The sequence below is a fragment of the Morone saxatilis genome, unplaced genomic scaffold, assembly GCF_004916995.1.
Source record: "Morone saxatilis isolate NCDOM2014 unplaced genomic scaffold, NCSU_SB_2.0 Contig15, whole genome shotgun sequence".
NCBI lineage: Eukaryota > Metazoa > Chordata > Actinopteri > Moronidae > Morone > Morone saxatilis.
This window is the reverse complement of record NW_023339707.1, coordinates 17,802,162-17,821,713: the sequence shown is the minus strand read 5'-3', so window position 1 is coordinate 17,821,713 and position 19,552 is coordinate 17,802,162. Positions and strand designations below refer to the sequence as shown.

The window sequence follows — 19,552 nt, the reverse complement described above, 5'->3', positions numbered from 1 at the left end:
CATGTGATGTCTGATGATGTTTGTATGAGCTTAATTTATTAGTGTGGCTTGTTAGCATCTCTAAGAGTAAACAGCGTATCAGTCAACAATTTGCACCTAATTGGAGGCTGTGTAAATAGTAAAGTAAGTAAATATACCGAGGTTAAGCAGTGATAATTGTGAACACAAATGTACAAATGCAAACTATACATTGTAGTAAGAGGATATAACCAGTGCCACTATTATGTCTTCGGTAAGATGAGTCTATTCTTTTATGCAGCATTAACTTAACATCACAATCATTTTTCGTAAGTGTACTGATTTATTTCAATGTAAGTTGGATGATTATAACACAGAAAAGGGAACAGAAACCATTTGGAAGGAGCTGGAAATAATGCAATGGATGTTTGTCCCGCCCTCCCCCCAAAAAAGGGAACGAGGGCGCTCCCAGCCTACCAAGTGAGAGTCATAAACTTTACGCACAAGTTTCTTTTAGGAGAACACCAGCACAGCAAAGCCAGAGACGCAAGGTAGGCAACGTGATTTTTATGGATACAAAAATATAATTTGAAAAGTTTAATTCCATTTTACGGGTCCCACTGGGGGACATGTGAGCAAAGGGACAAATATTTAGATTTAGATCAAAACTGTCATATTTATATCTTGTATTATATTTATTTGAGAGGTGATTTATCGTAGCCTAAATCTACTGTTCCTAATTATATGACCGACAAATTACATTTTTAAATTAAACGCTTTATGTATGCTTTATCGCTTTATTTAATGCGTCCCGACTGTGAAGTTCAAATGTTTAAGTAATTTATTGTCTTGTTCAACACACTGAGGAATAATGCAGTGGTTTGATCACCACACATGTTGCGGTGCACTTTCAAATAATCTTCGATAAGTAAGCGAATCTTTTTTAATTCATTGCCCTTCATTGAAATCTTTTGGGACTGACGTTTCAGTTTGTTCGCTGGTGGATTTGGGAATTAGATGCGGGAACACAATGTTTGCACGTGTGCGTGTGCGCGCACCCGCGGGTCACAGCGTGCGCAAAAGGATAAAGGTCAGTTTTTGGCTCCTGGGATGGCAATGCATACAGTGTAGGACATTTACCTGAACCGATAGCTGAACAAACAACAGACTATTTTCCATTCACAGAAAACAGCCCAGATTAAGTATTTAAAGGTACAACCAGCTGAGTGTCATCAGTCCATAAGATTTCCCTAAGTGGCCTTCTTTTCTATGTTAAAATTCCCCTTTCACTTCAATGTTATATACAAACATATACAGTTTGGGTTTTGGTTCTTTTAAGAGTTGAGTTCAACACAGCATAGCAGTGGGCAATGTGCCTGTTAAAGACTACAAGATCTGGTAAAATGATTTTGAACCCACAGCACACAAAGAAATCATTGATTCTCTAAATGGAGCTGTAGTGCACTTTGTGTTGCCCTGTGGCTTTGCCTGCTTTATTAAAAAGACAGAGCTACAGATGTTATGTTTACCTGATGACCCCTATGATTTTGAGAGGCCTCTAGATTTTATTTTTTACTGACCTTAAATAAATGCACTGCATGTTTTGGTCAGCACATAGGCTGGAATTAGTTTTCCCAATATAATTGCACAGGCAGTCAGACAGATGAACTTGAAATAACCAGGTTCCCAGTTATAAATTGTACCTAAGTACTTGTAGATACTACATTGTAAGTTGCAGCTACACACTTTGTTGGCTGTAGAAAAAGAAATCTTTAAACAGCTATCCTTTGCTTTCTGTAGCTGCTCCTCTTTTAGTGGGAATCTATTCCAAGGACATGCAGTTTGGGAAAAATGTGATAACAAAATAGGCTGTGAAAGAGAACCAGTGGAATTGGTTAGAAACATTCCAGCAGGAAATGTCTAAATAAAAGTTTGTCATGCAGAACGATTTTGAATTAATGTCTGATTTTGAACCAGAACTTTTAGATTGAAATGTCACATAAGTCTCTGCAATTGGCACAAATGCAAGCAGCGAGGAAAAACAGGAACAGTTAAATAGAAAACACCTGGTTTTCAATATGCTCTCTGATTTGAAGTCACATCACTTACTCACGGGATCAAGCTTGTCACATTCTGACTTTGTGCTTAGACTCTGTCTCTGCATATGGCACACAAAGAAAAGTTCCAGAAATCCACAAACAAATCCATTCATTTCCATACTTTATATTACTTTATTAATTACAGTTTGTCATATTGTCTTGTTTTAGTGTTTCTGCTAGTTTACATAAGATTACTTGTGTGTTATCTCTGCAAGAGCACAATGTGCTGAAACAGTTTATGCTCTCATTATAGGCAGAAATTAGTAATGGACTCAAATGACTGTACACTATTTGCACAACACAACCCGCCATATTCCATATTCCAGGGAAGTGTGGCAAACTATAACATTGTCATAGAAGGGAGGTTTTGTTATTTCACCATTGTTTTTTCAACAACTGATAATTTTTGTTGGACTATTATTGAACATATTTCCATCAGTCAACCTTACCCATGGCCACATTTTCATGTGCAATCAAATATAAACCACAGCTTTCATCCCTTGTGGTGCCAAAAGAGTAGGCATGGAAAAAATGTACATTTGGCAGGTGGTCAAATTAAAGCAGACAGGTTATTAAATTGAAACATGTGGTTTTTTTTTATAATAACTGTGAAAACAAACCAAAATAACAGGACACTGATTGTTATCAAGCTGAATGCCAGACAAAGTTTGTACTGTAAATATATCATTAAGCACTGTTTACTTTTACAGGCTAAAAGACACAAAATTCTTTCTCATCTGGACTCAAATCTAGCCTGAAGAGACGCTTACCTTGAAGAACGGACTTGAAATATTCACATTTTTGAACACTTTGTTTTTATGAAAAATGAACATTCAGGGTGCAACTTTGTTTTTATGTTGGATCATTCTGTGCATGGACACCTGTCTAAGCCAGAAAGATTGCACAGGTGTGGACTGTTCTGTTCTGCAGAACTGCATCGAAACGGTTTTAGAGAAGGGTGCCTGTTGTCCCACCTGTGCACAAAGGGGCTGCACCTGTGAGGGTTACCAGTACTACGACTGCATCCAAGCAGGCTTCCAGAAAGGGAAAGTCCCAGAGGGGAAATCTTACTTTGTGGATTTCGGAAGCACTGAATGCTCCTGTCCCGTGGGAGGAGGGAAGATAAGCTGTCATTTTATCCCGTGCCCTGAAATTCCCTCCAACTGCATTGATATTTTACAACCTGCAGATGGATGTCCTCAATGTGAGCGAGTTGGCTGTACCCATGGCAACAAGAAATATGAGGCGGGACACTCCTTTCAGATTGACCAGTGCCAGGTTTGCCACTGTCCAAATCAAGGTGGTAAGTTAATGTGTTCACCTATCCCTGGTTGTGACCTTCGTAGTCCTAATAAGCCCATGCAGGTCACCACCACTGAGAACAACAGCCCTTTGAGAGACGCTGGCAGTCGTCATGACAGCCGACAAACGAGTCCCGTAGAGCCATTTTCCAAGTTGGCACTGGGAAACACTCTACCACTGTATAAGCAGGACCCACCCAGTTTTGGCACAGATGATTATGACTATACACAGGCAGGGCCAACGTCTTCCACTATCCAAGATGTGGCCCAACCACTGGAATCTACTACAGTACCACCAGCTTACCCAGAGTCAAGCTCCACTTCCTTCAGCTCCCATGATGACAGGAGACATGAACTGAGGGAGACACAAAAAAGCTCTAATCCAGAGAGGAGCAGAGAGGCTGAAGTCACACATAACATGGATCCAACCACTACAGGGGCCCAGAGCGAAACGTCAGTATCACTAACAACCATGCAGAGAGTGACCACAGAGAACCACATGCCACAACAGGAAATTGGTGAAAGGACCATTAGACATAACAGTGACAGAAACAGAGTGGCACAGGATACTTTAAAAGATACAGCATACACCTCCCGTGCAAACAACGGCAGGCACTTTGGGCATCACAAACATAGCCATGGCAGTCGCATGGGGAGTCACGGCGGCTCCCGTTCTGACGACCATAAGGAACAAGAAAAAGTGTCAGTGGAGCGCAGGCAGCCGCCAGGGAAAGAGGAGCAGGGCTCATATCCCACAATACAGTTCAGTCCCACCAAAAGAGCTCCAGTCCGAATGAGGGAAGATGGAGAGCAGCCTCAAAGACAACCCCAAACCCTCTACAACTACCAGGATGTGGAGGGAGACACAAAGGGTAAGTCAGCATACTTTTAACTTTTATGTTCAACAGTACTCTTCTTGTTGAATTGCAGTGATTGAAACCAGTTGAATATAAAAGAAATCTGAAGCCTAAAATGTTTTGATTCATTCAAAGCCTACCTCGCAGCGTGATAACTTATAGCCTAGTAATGACAATGTTAGGTTGTTACTTTTTCAGAAGAATTTCTTCCTTTTCCCTCTCTAACATCCTGCCTTTTGAGGAGGAATTCATAATCACTCTATTCAAGCTGGCAGTGATCCAGGAAAAACAATTGTCCATGGAAAGGCTGTTTTCCCCAGATAGCATTTATCCACCTTACTCAGACGTCAAATAAACTATACTTAGTATTTACTCATTTTCATGCATTCAAGTAGAGAGAATGCTATATTTATTTCTTTGGAGGTTTTTAAAAAGCGAGTAATACCAAGCCTGAAGCCATATTTACATTATTTGGCTTCTAATATACCTTCTTTGCTCTGTGAGAGTTCTGGAAATGTGCCTCCTGCCTGTATCCTTCATGTGATTATCATGTTCTCAAAACAGATCTGGCCCCTTTGGGGCATATAGGCCAATCCACTACAGGTACTAGGACAGAAACCAGATGATGAAGTGATTACAAGGATGTCTAGAAGATGAGTTACACTGCACTGGAATATATGAGGAAAAACACCATGTCTATTCCAAAATGTGTTATAGGTTAGGTTACATATCTTAATCTCACACAGTGCCATAGAATAATACAAATATCTGTTTCTGTTAGTTTTATTGTGATTTTATGTAGTTCCACAAGTCTTAATAAACTTGCTGTCAAGAAAAACCTAATTAGATCATAATATCCCTGTACTTTATGGCTCTATGGCACAAGGTAGTTTCACTGTATTGTACTATAAGACTTCCCTATAAAGTGACTGAACTAAATTATGAATCAGTGAAATGTATTAGCTCTGTCATCTCATCATTACAACCACTTCAGTGACTGAATTACTGAAGAAACTGGGTGAAGATTCTGATAACTTTTTTTTATTGGTGGTGTTTTGTCCAGCAAAGGTGGAGGTGTGTTAACCTACTTTACAGCAGAATGATGTTTGTTGAGACCTGTCAGGACTTTTCTTTCCTTTCAGCACCTGGCCTTCATAGGTATGTATAGTATATGCTAAGTGCATATGCGCGGTGTCTTTGTGCGATTGAACTTGTTGGAGAATATAGTTTAGAAATTCTTTTTTGCTGTTTGCCATAACACATTTTGTTAGTCGGGGTAAAATGTGAAACGGTGTGTGAACGTCTGTGAGCCGATATAGAAACTCTATTTTTTCTTTTTCTGGGAGAAAAAAGATATTTGCTTTGACAGACGTCCACAAAGGTTTTCCACACTGTCCATAAGTGCATGAGGATAAAATCCAGCGATTCAGCTGTGAATTATAGCTTCATGGAAGAGAGTTTAAGTTGAAAGTCAAAATAGGATGGATTTTCCTCCTGGGATAAGGAGCTTAAACAAAATGGTATTGCCACTCAGTTTGTAGTATGGACTGAAGGGTTCACTATTGAAGGTCATTGGACTAAGGGAAGATTTCCAGAGTGGTGACATGTTAAAGTACAGGAAAAACCCAGCTGATAAGGGTCTTGACTAATGCCTGTTATCAATGCCATTAGCAGAGGATGCCAAAGTTATTTGGAGAGGAAAAGAGAAAGCATGAATAACAAGAACACAACCATTTTTCACTGAACATAAATGGGCTGCCTTTGCAGTGGAACACGGCCCAAGATAAATGTTTTTTTTCTTTCAGTCAATAACTCCTGCTCATTTGCCCTCTCTTTCTCAAACCAGACGCATGTGTGTGCTCAGAAGGGGGATGGGATTGTTTAGGCTTTCTGATGCTGGGCTGGACCTGGTATAGGATTTCTTGGGGGTTGTACCTGTGAGCGGCATAATACCCATGTGATGAATGAGACCACTGTTGTGGCTTGATTGCCAGACGCTACTCACTACTCCCTCTTGAGCCGGTGCGATTACCCGTCTCCCATGAGGCTGCTGGTTTCCCAATCTTCTCAGTAATCGCCTCATCTCAAGCACACTTCCACACGTCCCCCTTAAGTAACTCAGCTTCCTACTTTATCAAGCACTAAACCATAACGTTGAACTAAACTAGAAGAATGGTAGACATGGGTAGGTCAACTGCAGCATAAAAATCATCTGAGGTGAGGTGGAAAGTGCTTGTTTTTTTATCAACAGTACTGTCACAACATGCTTGCATATGGGAGTGGGCTGAGCAGATGTATAATTTTCCTTAGGATGAAAAGGAGGGTAAATTCCAGAGCTGGTCATGTGATAGTTCATTCCCACTGTACTACTCCTGTGAAAATCAGTCTGAAGAAGATAGCTCACTCTGGTCAATCTAGGGTGCCTTCCAGGTCATTTCCAGGAATTTTGGCATATCTCTCATCCACAACATGTCCTTACTGAAAAACCGCTTGATCCACATGTCACTTATGCTTATAAATAAAAAAATAAACATCTGCTGCAGATGCAGGAAACCACTCATAAAAGTGATCCACTATATAAGTAGAGAGAGCTTGGCAATAAATTGTAACACAATAACAGATCTGCCTCTTGCACCCATCTGCATTTCTTTCATTAACATCCAGGCAGTGCAACTGTATACAGATGTTTTCAGACTTATAAGCCAAGCAGTCACTCATGTTCGTTCCTCCTAAGGTGAAATATAGTAAACCTTTCATATGAAATCTACATTTTACATTTATGCTCCACTGATATAAAGATTTCGGATGAATAGTTAGTTCTAATGGGACTTGAAAACTAGCCAAACCAATTAGGTAATATTATTCCTCCGTGTTATTTTCGTCCATCACGTCCAAAATCAGGATTTGGACGGATTTCCTCTGGCAAGAAATGGCCACACTTCCTGTGTTCTGGTTTGTGAACACACCTTGGAATATATAAGGCATAATAAGGCAATGGGAAACAGGTTCAGATTACAAGACTGTGGAGAATATTTGGTCAGAGGCGTGCAGTGGAATATACCTAACCAATTTAATATGCAAAACACCACAGGTGTGTGCATGTGTGGGTTCTTTAGGAAACACAAGCTATACAGTAAGTTGCAATAATTCAGTGCACAATTAGTCATAGCAATTCATATTTTAATGTTTCATTCAGGATATTTAACCACAAGGAGGTGTATGTGGATTGGAGGTTATGAAACCATCAAAGACTAAGTCAAGCCCTCGGGCTTGGATCAACTAACTTTAACCCAGATTAAGACTACAAAAGATAGATCACATGATTGTTGGCTGCCAAACTCAGGAAGATTAAGACATAAGTTGTCAATAATTAAAACCTGAATGGGCTGTTTTGGAAATTAAGTCATGGTGACAGCAGGAGAGCCCTCCCTCTTATGTCACATCCAGCTGTTCTTGGACAGTGATTATGTGTTTGAGAAAACACGGTATCTCTGCAAGTACTCATGTGGAAGGTGAAAAGAACATTGTGTCACTCCTTCCCGAGACTCACACTGGACTGCACACACACCTACATACATGCACAAACACGGACATGCTTTTAAGCTTTCGGCATGAATCATCTGACATGTTCAACCACATGAGTCTGTATGTCATGGACCCTTGGCATGTGCTGTTGTTCACATTGTTGGTCCTCTCCAGTCCACCTGTATTGTAAGTCACTGCCAAGTCCACAAAAGTAAAGACACATGAGCCTTGATTAGCTGCAGCGCACTGCCTTATGACACCTCCAGACATGTTGAGAGTTGCCCTTTTTAGTTGTTATTCTAGCTTCATATTTTCAGAGGGTGTGATGTCACTAGTTTTGGATTTGGACAAAAGCATCTGGTGTTAATGCTAGTCTAATGGCCATATATAATGACAGGCCTGGAACAGATAGATGCTCCTCAGCCACCTTTCAAGTGAATGTTTTAGATCTCCATTGTGCAAGCACAATAAATCAACTTAGATAATTGTTGCACAGCTGAAAGGAATACATTGCAATACATGCTTAATTAGAAGGTCTGTCAAAAAGACAGGAAGAGACCTGATTAGACTCACATATAGCTTGGTTAAAATAGTTTATTATTGTTTACATCCCCAGCAGCTATTTTGGTGAAATGCAGTCTCCCTTCAAAGTCATTTCATCCATTAAATCCTTTGTAAACATGGTCATGACCTGTATTTATGTCTATATATGTATTTTAACTCTATATACATGCCACATTCTGGATTGACACATTTGTGTAATGTTCATGATGGATGACCTGATTCCACCTGGAGAAAATGAATAGGAGGCAAAAGAAGGCGGATGAATAATTATGTTCTCTGTCTTTTAATATACATTCACTCTGGTTCAAAGGGACTTGTTTAACTGCACGGTTGGCACAGATACTGTAGTTACGTATCAAAGGGTCATTGTGCCTTTCAAGGTTTAGATTTTTTCATTTCTAAACCTTTAAATTATGCACACTGCAGCAGTCATTTGTTCTATTCTGAGTAATTGCCTTGGTCCTATTATGTATAGGTAAGTCAAGGAGAGGTATTTCAACAAAAATAAAGCAGATTTGGAAGTTAAAGTGCAAGAATGACCTTGGGCACACTGTGCTGAGCTTCATCTATCTAGAACTGCAGTAAGATTTTGTTTGGTCTTTACTCTACGTGACCTCCACCCTCATTTAACAGACCATATGCTATGAGAGACCAATTAAAGCTTTTAGAATTTGTTTATATATTTTTTTTTGTGTCTTGGTCCACCACTTTCGTCCAGACTCAAATATCTCAGAAAATATATTAATGGACCCTACTGACTTTGGTGATCCCCTGACCTTTTCTTTAGCGCCACCATTTTTATTTTTTAACTCAAATGTGATAAACATCAGATACATTGTTATGACATTTGGTACACTTATTCATGTTCCCAACAGAATGATTGGTCAAACTTTTTGTTAATGACCAAATACCTGCAAAACAGACACTAATCAGCCTCAGGTGTACTTTGAGCTAATTAGCAAATGTTATGCTAACACGCTAAACTGAGCTGCTAGCAGGGCACAGTGTTCTCTCAGTGTATGAGCACTGGTGGCTTGGATTTTCTACATCACACTTTTCATTTAGCACAGAAAAACTTTCCACTTTGAGCTGATGAATGTGAAAACATCTTTCCAGTGTCAACTCTGCCCATACATCATTCTGCACAGTGAAGCTCAAATATTCAACTGTAGGAACAAGAAGAAAAACATATTTTTGAGTGGAGGCAGACTTTAAGTTAAAGTTGGAACATATAATGCAAAACTCTAACGTTACTCTGGGAGCACATTTACTAAAACTCTCAATGGCAAACTAATTTTGTGTTTTGGGTATATTCAGATTGACAGTTATTTTGTTTTGTATAGTGTGACGGACAAGGCATACATGTCATGAGTTGTGTTGTTGTTCTACACTAGTGCAGGAGCTACAAATCAAAGCTGGAATGCAGTGCCCTGTTTTTGAAGGAACATGTATACATTTTCCTGTCTGTTCCCTGGCCGAGTTTGAGATGAAGTGCTAACGTGTTACTTTTTCACTTTGCTCCAGCCCTGATTAGCCAGGATGTAACTCTGAAGGTAATTTTATAGTCTTGGGTTTCATACTTCTCTCTGCCAATGAAAGTGAGAGCAGAGTCAAGGAGTCTGAAAAGAAAAACACAGATTGTACTTACTATTCTCAGCATTAGTTACCAAAAACAGCTTCTCAGACAAGAGTTCCATGAAGAAATTCAGTTCTACTTATATCGTGTAACCAGATTTTACAGCATATCTCTGATGGGATTCTATGATGGTAAATGTTAACCATCCTCTTCCAGCTCATTCAATTCATGTTGTAACCATCATTTTATGTGATTCCTGGCTGCACTGAGTGGGATAAATCTGGAACAGGGTATTTGTGTTTCATTATAGTGTCTGCCAAGGAGCTGGTGAAGACCTGCTGTGAGACAGGGGAGAAATGGGCTTCGGCTAATGGTCACTGCAACAACATGGAGCCACCCACAAAAGATAGGCACTCCATCTGCTGGTAAGGCCATTATTAAACGCCCATTCATGTCATTTAGCTCTGCACACTGTAAATCATCTCAAATAGTCTTCTGTGGACAGGTTGTCTGTTTATCTACTTCATTCGACTTAAAGAGGAGAATTTGAAAATAGATGAGTAAAGTGACATAATGAGAAATGTTCATATTTTATTATTATTATGTTTTTTTTGCAAGATTACGTTTAAGTTCACTTTTTGCTGCAAACACGGAATGATCCTCAGAGCTAAATTATCAAGATGTAGGTTTCAAGTTCTCCATAGATTTATAGAAACTTGAAAACAAATTTCAGTCAGCTCTGTAGCAGCACTCGTGGGAGGAATAGCCAGCCCACTCAGTGTTGCAGTGGGGCCACAGTCCAAACACTTCCTCAGTTCTTTCTGCTTTTCTCTGCCAGGACTGCCCAACAACAGTGCTGCCTCGGTTCCCTGGGAGAAAGTCGGTGTTTGGCTGGAATGAATGTAGCTAGAGCAGGAGATACGTGTGAAGAGGATGCCAGCAATAAATGTGGGATCGATCCCTACAAGGCAAGAATTTTTGACCAGATACAACGGCAAAGGGCAAACACAGTTCACTGGGCTCACAGTCAAACTTAATGACATTGTAAATTTCATATTAGGCCTCAAATAGGCTAAATTTGCAATTGATAAACACATTAGTCACAGTGAATTGAAATCACGTGTAGATGGTTCTAGTCTGAAATCAGTGAGAGTCTCCCTGCAGTGTTTGAGCAACTTTGTACTTTATATCTCCTCTGATCATTACCGCTGTTGTGCCAATTCCTGCTATTCAATTACCTTATTTAATTTAGGTAAAATGATTTAGGCCTAACTACAAGTGAACATTCCCACAGTCCTAAAGCTTCGCAATCTTCAAGGCAGACCTCAGCCATTGGAAACGCCGGATGTCAATTGTTTGGTCTCCTTAAAATGGTGGAAACACGGGCTGATAATTCATTTGGTAAAACAGTAGCAGTGGTAGACATAAAGCCATTATGGCGGTTAATGAGGGGTCATGATGACGGTGTAACTCTATCGTTTCCGTCCAGATTCCCAAAGCCACTATAGTGCCATCTGACCTGTGTTTTGAAGGATACTTACTTACCTTCCCAGAGACCCTTGAGCAGCATGGGGTCATTGTCGACTCTATGCTGCAGTGCAGCTGTTAAATATTGGCTTTCATCACCTTCCTGTTGGACCCCTGTAGATTTAGTAATATTATGCCATTTACTGCCACGGTACATCACGGTGGTCATTACTTCAGTTTTATGTTTCGCTATGGTCCCATGCACTCTAAGTGGTGATCTTGCTGAGAGCCACAGGGAGACAGAGAGAGAGGCTGTGAGCAGGGGGAGAGTTCCCCCAAATTCATGCTTGTAACTATCAAAGTTCAATTCAGCCTCTGTGAGGCCATTTAGACACAGTGGTACTTTGAGTAAAAGTGCTAACATCAGCATGCTGACACATTCACAATGACAATGCTAACATGCTGATGTTCAGCAGGTAATGTTTACTGTGTTCACCATGTTAGTTTAATGTGTTAGCATATTACAATTTGCTAATGAGCACTAATGACAAAGTGCAGCTCTTGCTGATGGGAATGTCATTAGATTTGCAGGTATTTGGTCCAAAAACAATGTCAGGGGTTCACCAAAGTCAGTCATCCTCTGCCAAAACCATGATGTCAAGTGCAAAATTTTATAGCAACAGATATATATAATATAGCAATACAGCTCTAGATACTTTAGCGTGGTTAAAAACAGACCTTACATACTGTATGGACCACTGAGTGTAGTCTTTTTCATAAAAGGGAGCTACTCTACCAAGCTACATAATCCATGATTACATGTGTAATGTGACTGCGTGTAACCTGCAGGAGTGCTGTGACTGCTGCTCTCTGGGGCTGCAGTTCCGCAGTGAGGGGCATCGCTGCGAAGCCCACCAGTATCTGGGGTTCCACTGCAGACACGTCTTTCTAACCTGCTGCGAGGGGGAGGAGAGCAAGGCTTGGAATCAAGGCGACTGGCACTCTGTCAGAGAGAGGCCCGCTCTCAACTCCACTCCACCACCAGAAAAAGGTACTGTAAACAAATATTCACACACACAAATACTCAAATTTTAATGCATAGCATTCTCCATGCCAAGGGTTGTTGTTGTGTTGGGACATGTCATACACACTGGTGCCAGGGAAAAGTACTGATTTAAACCAAAGACAATCAATTTTCTTTATACTAGCTGTTCAAAGGAAGCATTGTAGTAAGATGCTTCAACCCTGATGAAAAATGACGCACCTCACTGGCCTTCCAGAACAAAGTATAATAGTCCACATCACGCCTGTACTGTATTTCTAAGAGATCTAGTACCTGTCTGCCTGCCCGGCATTACATTACATCTTTTTTTTTAGTAAACCACTGTGTTTTTTGGTAGTATACTTGCACTGATTTGGTTTGGCTTGTACAAGGTGAAACATTTCAAATTCGTGTTAAAACAGCGTGATCTGCCTTGTGGTCTGATCAGGTGCCTTTTCATTAGTATGTGTTCTTTTATGGTTACTTAGTTGAATTTTTATTCCCAAGTGATGACAAATATTTGGCCCATCCCATTTGGTATTAGACACGCTATTAGACATCCTTCAATAACAAACGCAAAGCAAAAAGAAAGACATTAATCAAAACATTATATATACATCTACATTGTTCTTTTTTGCAACTTGTATTGATGCATTATGTGCATCTTGATATGTTGCATGTGTATTTTTAAGAGCCCATCTTAGGAAGGGCGTTGCTAACTTGCTTAGGCTATGAATAATGTGGTATGTGGCAGTGGTTGATGCTGTGTGTTTATCCCTGCAAAAATAAACATTACAATAAAAACAAACAAGAAAAGAAATCCTCCTTATCATTCCCTGTAATTATTATATTTAAAAGGTGTTTCCCTTTAGGCAAAGCAATAAAACGCTCTTCATCTTTTTATGCAGTTTTATATCATTATACAGTTTTATTACCTGTGAGAACAACAGTCTCTGTGTGCTGTAGTATCTGACAGCCCGTACCCTAAAGAGGCCTTCTCCATTGGTGAGGAGCGGGATGGGGAAAATGCTGTAGAGGGACCTGTTGAGGTGGAGGACATGGATGAGTGCCTGATATATGAGGGCAACATCTGCCACCACAGATGTGTCAACACGCCAGGCTCTTTCCGATGTGAGTGCTTCCCTGGATACGTGCTGCAAGAGGATGCTTTCACTTGTGCGCAAGGTAAAGTGAAGATCAGCAATTTTTATTTTGTCACACAGTGCTAGCAGACATTTTAGGTGATGTAATGGCAACTGGAAAGTGACTCTCCATTTGCTCTTTGAAATATGATTTACAGTCCGCATTCCTGTCAGGAAGACCGCATTTGTTGTAATTTGTCTACACATTCACAGTGTATTATTTTCCTGCTCTGTTCGAGTTCCTTCCTGTCTGCAAGCCCTGATACTGCGTAATAATAGTTATTTTAATCACACACTAACATCCCTTTCCTGGACTGACAGCAGTGCTCAACTGATCACATCTCTGCTGTTGTCAAAAAGCTTTTTTCAGCTTTTCACTATTTGAAAATCACTATTTGCACCAACTGAAGGTCTCCTCAGATGTGCAGTTTAGAAAATGGTAATGCTGTATGACATTTCTGCAGTGTACCAGACTTTAATCAACAGTGGCTTTCACCAACACAAGCCTGTCTCAACAGGATACTAATGCCAGAGCTCTCAGCAAATTACAGTGAGGGATGGGGCACACTAATAAAACCAAATGTTTGTCTGCAGGCAATGTTTTTTCCTGTCTCACCTTCACTGCTATTACAACTTTCATCTCTAGCTACCAGCCTCATATCTTCGAAAATGCAGGAATTGCACGAGGTTTAAACCTCTAACTAAGACCGCAATAGATTGACAGGTGGAATTCTTGATTACAGTGTAATTCATCGCTCCTGTGATGAGATTGTTCATGTTTCTGCAGAGACGGTGGATGACGAGAACACGCTGAAGGAGGATGACAGAGCAGGAGCGGAGCCCACTTCACCGCTTCCGCCTCCCACTGAGATCCCTGTCCCACTCAACCCCTGTGAAGGTTAGAAACGTGCAGCTTAATGAGATGAGGGGAAAGGAAGCATGCAGGCCTGACAGCCCACAATGAGCACTTTCATTCATCCTTACGTCTTAATCAGAACCTGGAACACGCATCTTTATGTAGTCAAATCTGTTTAGATGAAAAGCCAGCACAGGCTGCTACAGATTGACATGTTGTTATTTCAAACTCACCCTTTCCATGAAATGTAATTGTGCTGCAAATGTCAAACACAAGTAGTGAGATGGTATCAAAGGTTAGTTTGTTTTCAGCATCAGCCACTCATTCTCATGAGTTCTCCATATTATAATCTGTGCGGGGTCACATTTTGTTTCTCTTGTTTGGTTTCCATGACACCAGGGTGGAGGTCTACCACACTGTGGGCCAAATATAGGAAACACAATATGACCAGGTCAGGGATCAACCTGTGAAAAGGAAATGAGCAAACGGCAATACAGTAAATAGTGTACTTGTCTCCCACCCAATGCCACAAAGGCCTTGGGTGGGAGACAAGTACTGGATGGGAGACTAAATAATGTTGTGTGGAGCAGTAATACAATTAATTTTATTTGACCTCACTAAACAGTATCATTTTCAGGAAACAACCCATGTGAGCAACACTGCACCTCAGTGGGCGGAAGGCGACAATGCTCCTGTTTCCCAGGATTCTCCCTTATGGCCGATGAACACTCCTGTGAGGGTAAGGAACTTAAACTTAGTTATAATGCTGAAAACAGTTTTCTTACATCACACCAGGGGTAGCAAGTGGAAATTCTGTGCAATTACAGAACTGAAAAATGCCTTACAATTTAAGCCCTCATTTCTTTTTCTGCCAGAGGAGTTTTGTTCCAGTTGAGGAGAGTTTCCTGGCAAGACTGTCTGCCACTGATTTGTCTTTTTCTCTAATCAGCGCCTCTAGATTTGCAGAAGAGATAGCGCCCTAATCCCCGTCACTCTCACCAACACATTGTGATGTAGACAGTATATATAAATGGGAGACATTCTTTTCATCTTGTTCATCATAAGTCTCTAGGAGAAGGATCATCCCACCTATCCATGCATTATCACGATATATCTCACCAACTGCACCCCAGATATACCCTTCATTTACACTAAGAATGGTTTTGGACTGTGTGTTTTATCGTGAGGCTGATCAGCTACTGCTCTATGTGCCTAAGCTGTCTCCCTGGGGATATATCTTTAAGTTAAGATGTAACCACTGGTCTGTCTCCTGCTTGACAGCAGCAAACTGTGGCAGTGACACAGAGAGCGGCTCAGTATGGTGACAAATTTCTCATTGTGTGGATGTTATACCCAGTGGCCTTGCCCCTAATCTCTCTCCCAGAGGAGGGCCCCGACCTGTCTCTTTAATCTGCTTCTAACAGCTGACTGTTACACACAGACCACAGCTCAGTTGATGGTATTATTGTATCTCCTTGTCTGCTTTTTGTAAACCTATTCATCCAGAGTCTTCTACTGTGCACTTTTCATTATTTACTCTCTTTCCTAACACTGACACAGTTGTCTTTTATTCTTTTTTCAAACATCCAGACATAAATGAGTGTTTGTCCACACATGCCTGCCAATTGAATGAGCGCTGCGTGAATACCGCTGGGAGTTATATCTGTCAAAGACTGATCACCTGTCCTCCAGGACACCAGATCAACAACGACATTTGTGAAGGTACACTAAACCTTATCAGCATCAAAGCCCTAAACTTCCACCCACAGTGAGTAAGTTGTAAATACCAGCAAGAGAGCATTTGTATTACTGCAGGTTAACAATGTAAGGAAAGCACATTGTTCAGGCGAACAATTGCTTTTACCACCCTTGAGAATAAGTATTGAAAATCGAGAATTAGACTTTTTTTTTAATTCTTCACACCGAGAGGTCATGTAATTTCACATGAGAGCACACAGGTTGTTACAGTCAACTAAAACTAAGACTTGGTTTAAGAAAACATTTTATTGGTACTGGGATGTCTACAAGACTGTGAGTCAGTGTGTTTGTATTGTAATACTTATTCTGAACTTCTTCAGTTCTGTCCTTGACAAATACCCCCATATCATAATAAACTAAAACTGAACTGAAACTAATAAAAACTAACATAAAATATAGATTTCCAAACAATAAAAACTAAACTAAAACGAGCAAACCGACTTAGGAAAAATAAAAAAATAAAAAAAGCTATAATAACTGTGCCACAGAGGTATTTCCATAGAATTTGCTTGCTGTTTACTGTCAGTATTAAGAGCTGCCTAGCTTGTCTTTCTGGGTGGCTTCCAACTTTGAGATGCAATAGTAAACCTCCCAATACGTCTCATTATTTCCATGCACCATAAATTGGGCCTGTGCAGCAGTGTTCAGGAAGAAGGACCCCTAAGATGAGTTTTAGATGTGCTGTAAAGGCTGTTTGCCACTGCAGATGCGGTTTCTGTGGGCTTAGTCAAGGAGACCCAGCTAATCTGCAGCTACTTGTGAACTTAAAGAATGTTCAATCAGGCAAAATGAGCATTTAACAAGAAAGTAAGTTTAACAGTAAGCCCCTAAACAGCTGCTAGTTCAAGTGCAGACTGAAAAAACAGCTTTGTGCCGTGCAACCTATTCCCTGTTCATGACTTACTAAGAAACTGTAATGAAGTGCTCCTTTTCCCTCCTCTCACAAATGAAGCCAAGTCACCACACAGGGAGGAACTGAATTGTGTCCCTCTCCCTTTTCTAAACAGCATGCCTCAGTTAATACATTGAAGTAATTATCCTTATTTTATCTTATTCACAATGTTCGCTGTCTTCCTAACCCAGTATGTTCAACAATCTTTGATATTTTGCATCAGACTGACACATTGTGCAAAACATCACATCCTTTCTTATGTCATAGCTCAATAAAACCAAAATGGCCAGATGTCTTACTTAGCTCTCCATACAGATAGTCATCAAATGTAGACATATTTCACTATCAGATACAATCCCTATGATGCCTGTATATCCATGGTTAAAATGCAATCATGAATTGCTAGTAACTAATGTACCACTTATTGTTTTTCTGCAGATTTGCCAAAATGTAAATGATATAAAGTGAAGAGGGGAGTTCAGGTGTAGCCTACAGCTAACTCAGTAACTCCTGGCAACATTACACTTTCTGTTCACATCATCCAAAGCATGCTGGGGGTATTAGGGTCAAAACACATGAACCATAATTGGAAATAAGAAAATAACAACAACAACAAAACGTGAGGAGCAACAAAATCTGATGTGCATTTCTATTGAAAGTTTTTTATGCTTTGACAGTACTAATGCAGAGAATGACCTGACCTACTGATGTTTAGCAGATATAATTATTATATATTATATATAATTATAATTATCTTATCTATCTGTTTGTTAGCATGCAAACATTTGCTAATTAGTAAAGTACACAAAGTAGAGCTAAGGCTGAAGGGTTTTGCAGGTGTTTGGTCATAAATTATAGTGTTGGACAAGTTAAACATTTGATTTGATGAAGGTGCTAGATGAAAGGTCAGAGGATCCCGACGGTTATTACAATTCATCCAGAGAGGGCCATGAAAGTATGTACTAAATTTCATGGCAATCCGCCCAACAGTTGTAGAGATATTTCATCCGAAACTACAAATATCAACCTCATGGAGGTGCTAGAGGAAAAATTTGCACATCGCCAAAGTCATTGTCTGGGAATCAGGAATCCCTGCAGTTTCATAGCAATCCATCCAATAGTTGAGATATTTTAATCTGGTTGAAGTGACCAAACAAAAGACAATTTCCTTGCACAGAGCCATGCCATTAAACATGGCTAAAAATCCAAAACAACTTAAAATTTCTTAAAGCTTTTCTGTTCATAAAAATTGTACATGCATTGTATCTTGATGGTATTTCAGACAAACTTATTCTAGAAATAACAATATATAGCTTATCTTGTTAAAGTCACTATGCCTGTAAATAAAGAGAGTGAAAACAGGGGAAAGGTTCAAGAGGTTAAATTCTCACATAAAGCAACTGGACTCTTTGTAGGTTCCTTGTTGCCTTCGCTGGGAGTGAGGTCACTGCCAATTTCTCCCACATTTATCCTCTCAGCTTATCTCTCTTTGTCTATGTCGGTGTCAGGCTCACTCAGCTCTTGCCGACTCTGCCAGGCTTGTGTCAGGAGCAAGATGCTCAATCATTATCTGCTGTTTAGAGACCTACCCTATATCAGCAGGGCTGCCTGCCAGAGCTGATTTAGGCCTCTATACGGCAATTACAGAGGTGAAATCCTGCAAGCCTGCTTGCACAAGGCACTCATGCATTATGCACACTTGTGCGCTCATACACACGCACATGCACAACATTTTGTATTCTTTTGAGATTCTGATTTCCCTCCAGCTTTGGTTCGTACTATGACAACAGATGTGGAAGGTTGATTGACAGGAGGTAAATCCCTTAGTAGACAGGTGTTAGAAGACTCTGGGGGAATATACTTCATTGCTCATTCACACACTGCACGGGAGGACTACTGCATGTGACTTCGGCTGGTTTGCCTCATTAGATGTATTCATCTTCTTGAAATTATAAACTGTCATTCAGGCCATTCTGGTTGTAATGAGTGACTGGTATAGATAAGATTCTTAAGTTGTAATACAATTCTTTTTCTTTTGATTAACCTCTGGAGTACTGACAGGGAGAGCTTTATGATAGATGAACTGCAGTAAATGTTAGTACCTGTACAATCTGCCATTGAACCACAGTGCCATCCAGTGATGAAATGTGGCATTACATGTATACCATACCATGCTCTACTGTAGTGATTAAAACATAGTGGATTGTTAGACTGAAACTAATAATGTTTGATTTGTGCTTTATTTGCAATTATTAATTTCTTCAGTCCTCATCAGCTCAGTTATTCATCTTCTTCCTCAGATATCAACGAGTGTGAGCAGCAGAGCCATAACTGTGGACCCGGCTTTGAGTGTGTGAATACAGTGGGCTCCTTCAGGTGCAACCCCAAACGTCAATGTCCTGTGGGCTTTAACCAGGAAGCACAGGGCAACTGTATGGGTAAGGGAAATCACTTTTTTACTAAGATGATGATTTAATTGTTTGATTTATGTTATGTTAGCCTTTATTTTATTTTA

The 19,552-nt window shown here is 40.2% G+C and overlaps 1 protein-coding gene across 1 annotated transcript in view; it reads left to right on the top strand.

Annotated features, from left to right (window-relative positions):
* Positions 1–461: 461 nt before the first annotated feature.
* Positions 462–19,552, top strand: part of LOC118324881 (fibulin-2-like) — a 28,622-nt gene continuing 9,531 nt past the window's right edge. The window contains exons 1-10 of the mRNA XM_035657377.1: positions 462–509; positions 2,768–4,230; positions 10,191–10,305; positions 10,719–10,848; positions 12,197–12,398; positions 13,356–13,574; positions 14,319–14,429; positions 15,025–15,126; positions 15,978–16,109; positions 19,338–19,475. Of these exons, the coding sequence (XP_035513270.1) occupies positions 2,883–4,230; positions 10,191–10,305; positions 10,719–10,848; positions 12,197–12,398; positions 13,356–13,574; positions 14,319–14,429; positions 15,025–15,126; positions 15,978–16,109; positions 19,338–19,475 (2,497 nt within the window). The 5' untranslated portion in view covers positions 462–509; positions 2,768–2,882. The remainder of the gene's footprint in view (positions 510–2,767; positions 4,231–10,190; positions 10,306–10,718; positions 10,849–12,196; positions 12,399–13,355; positions 13,575–14,318; positions 14,430–15,024; positions 15,127–15,977; positions 16,110–19,337; positions 19,476–19,552) is intronic.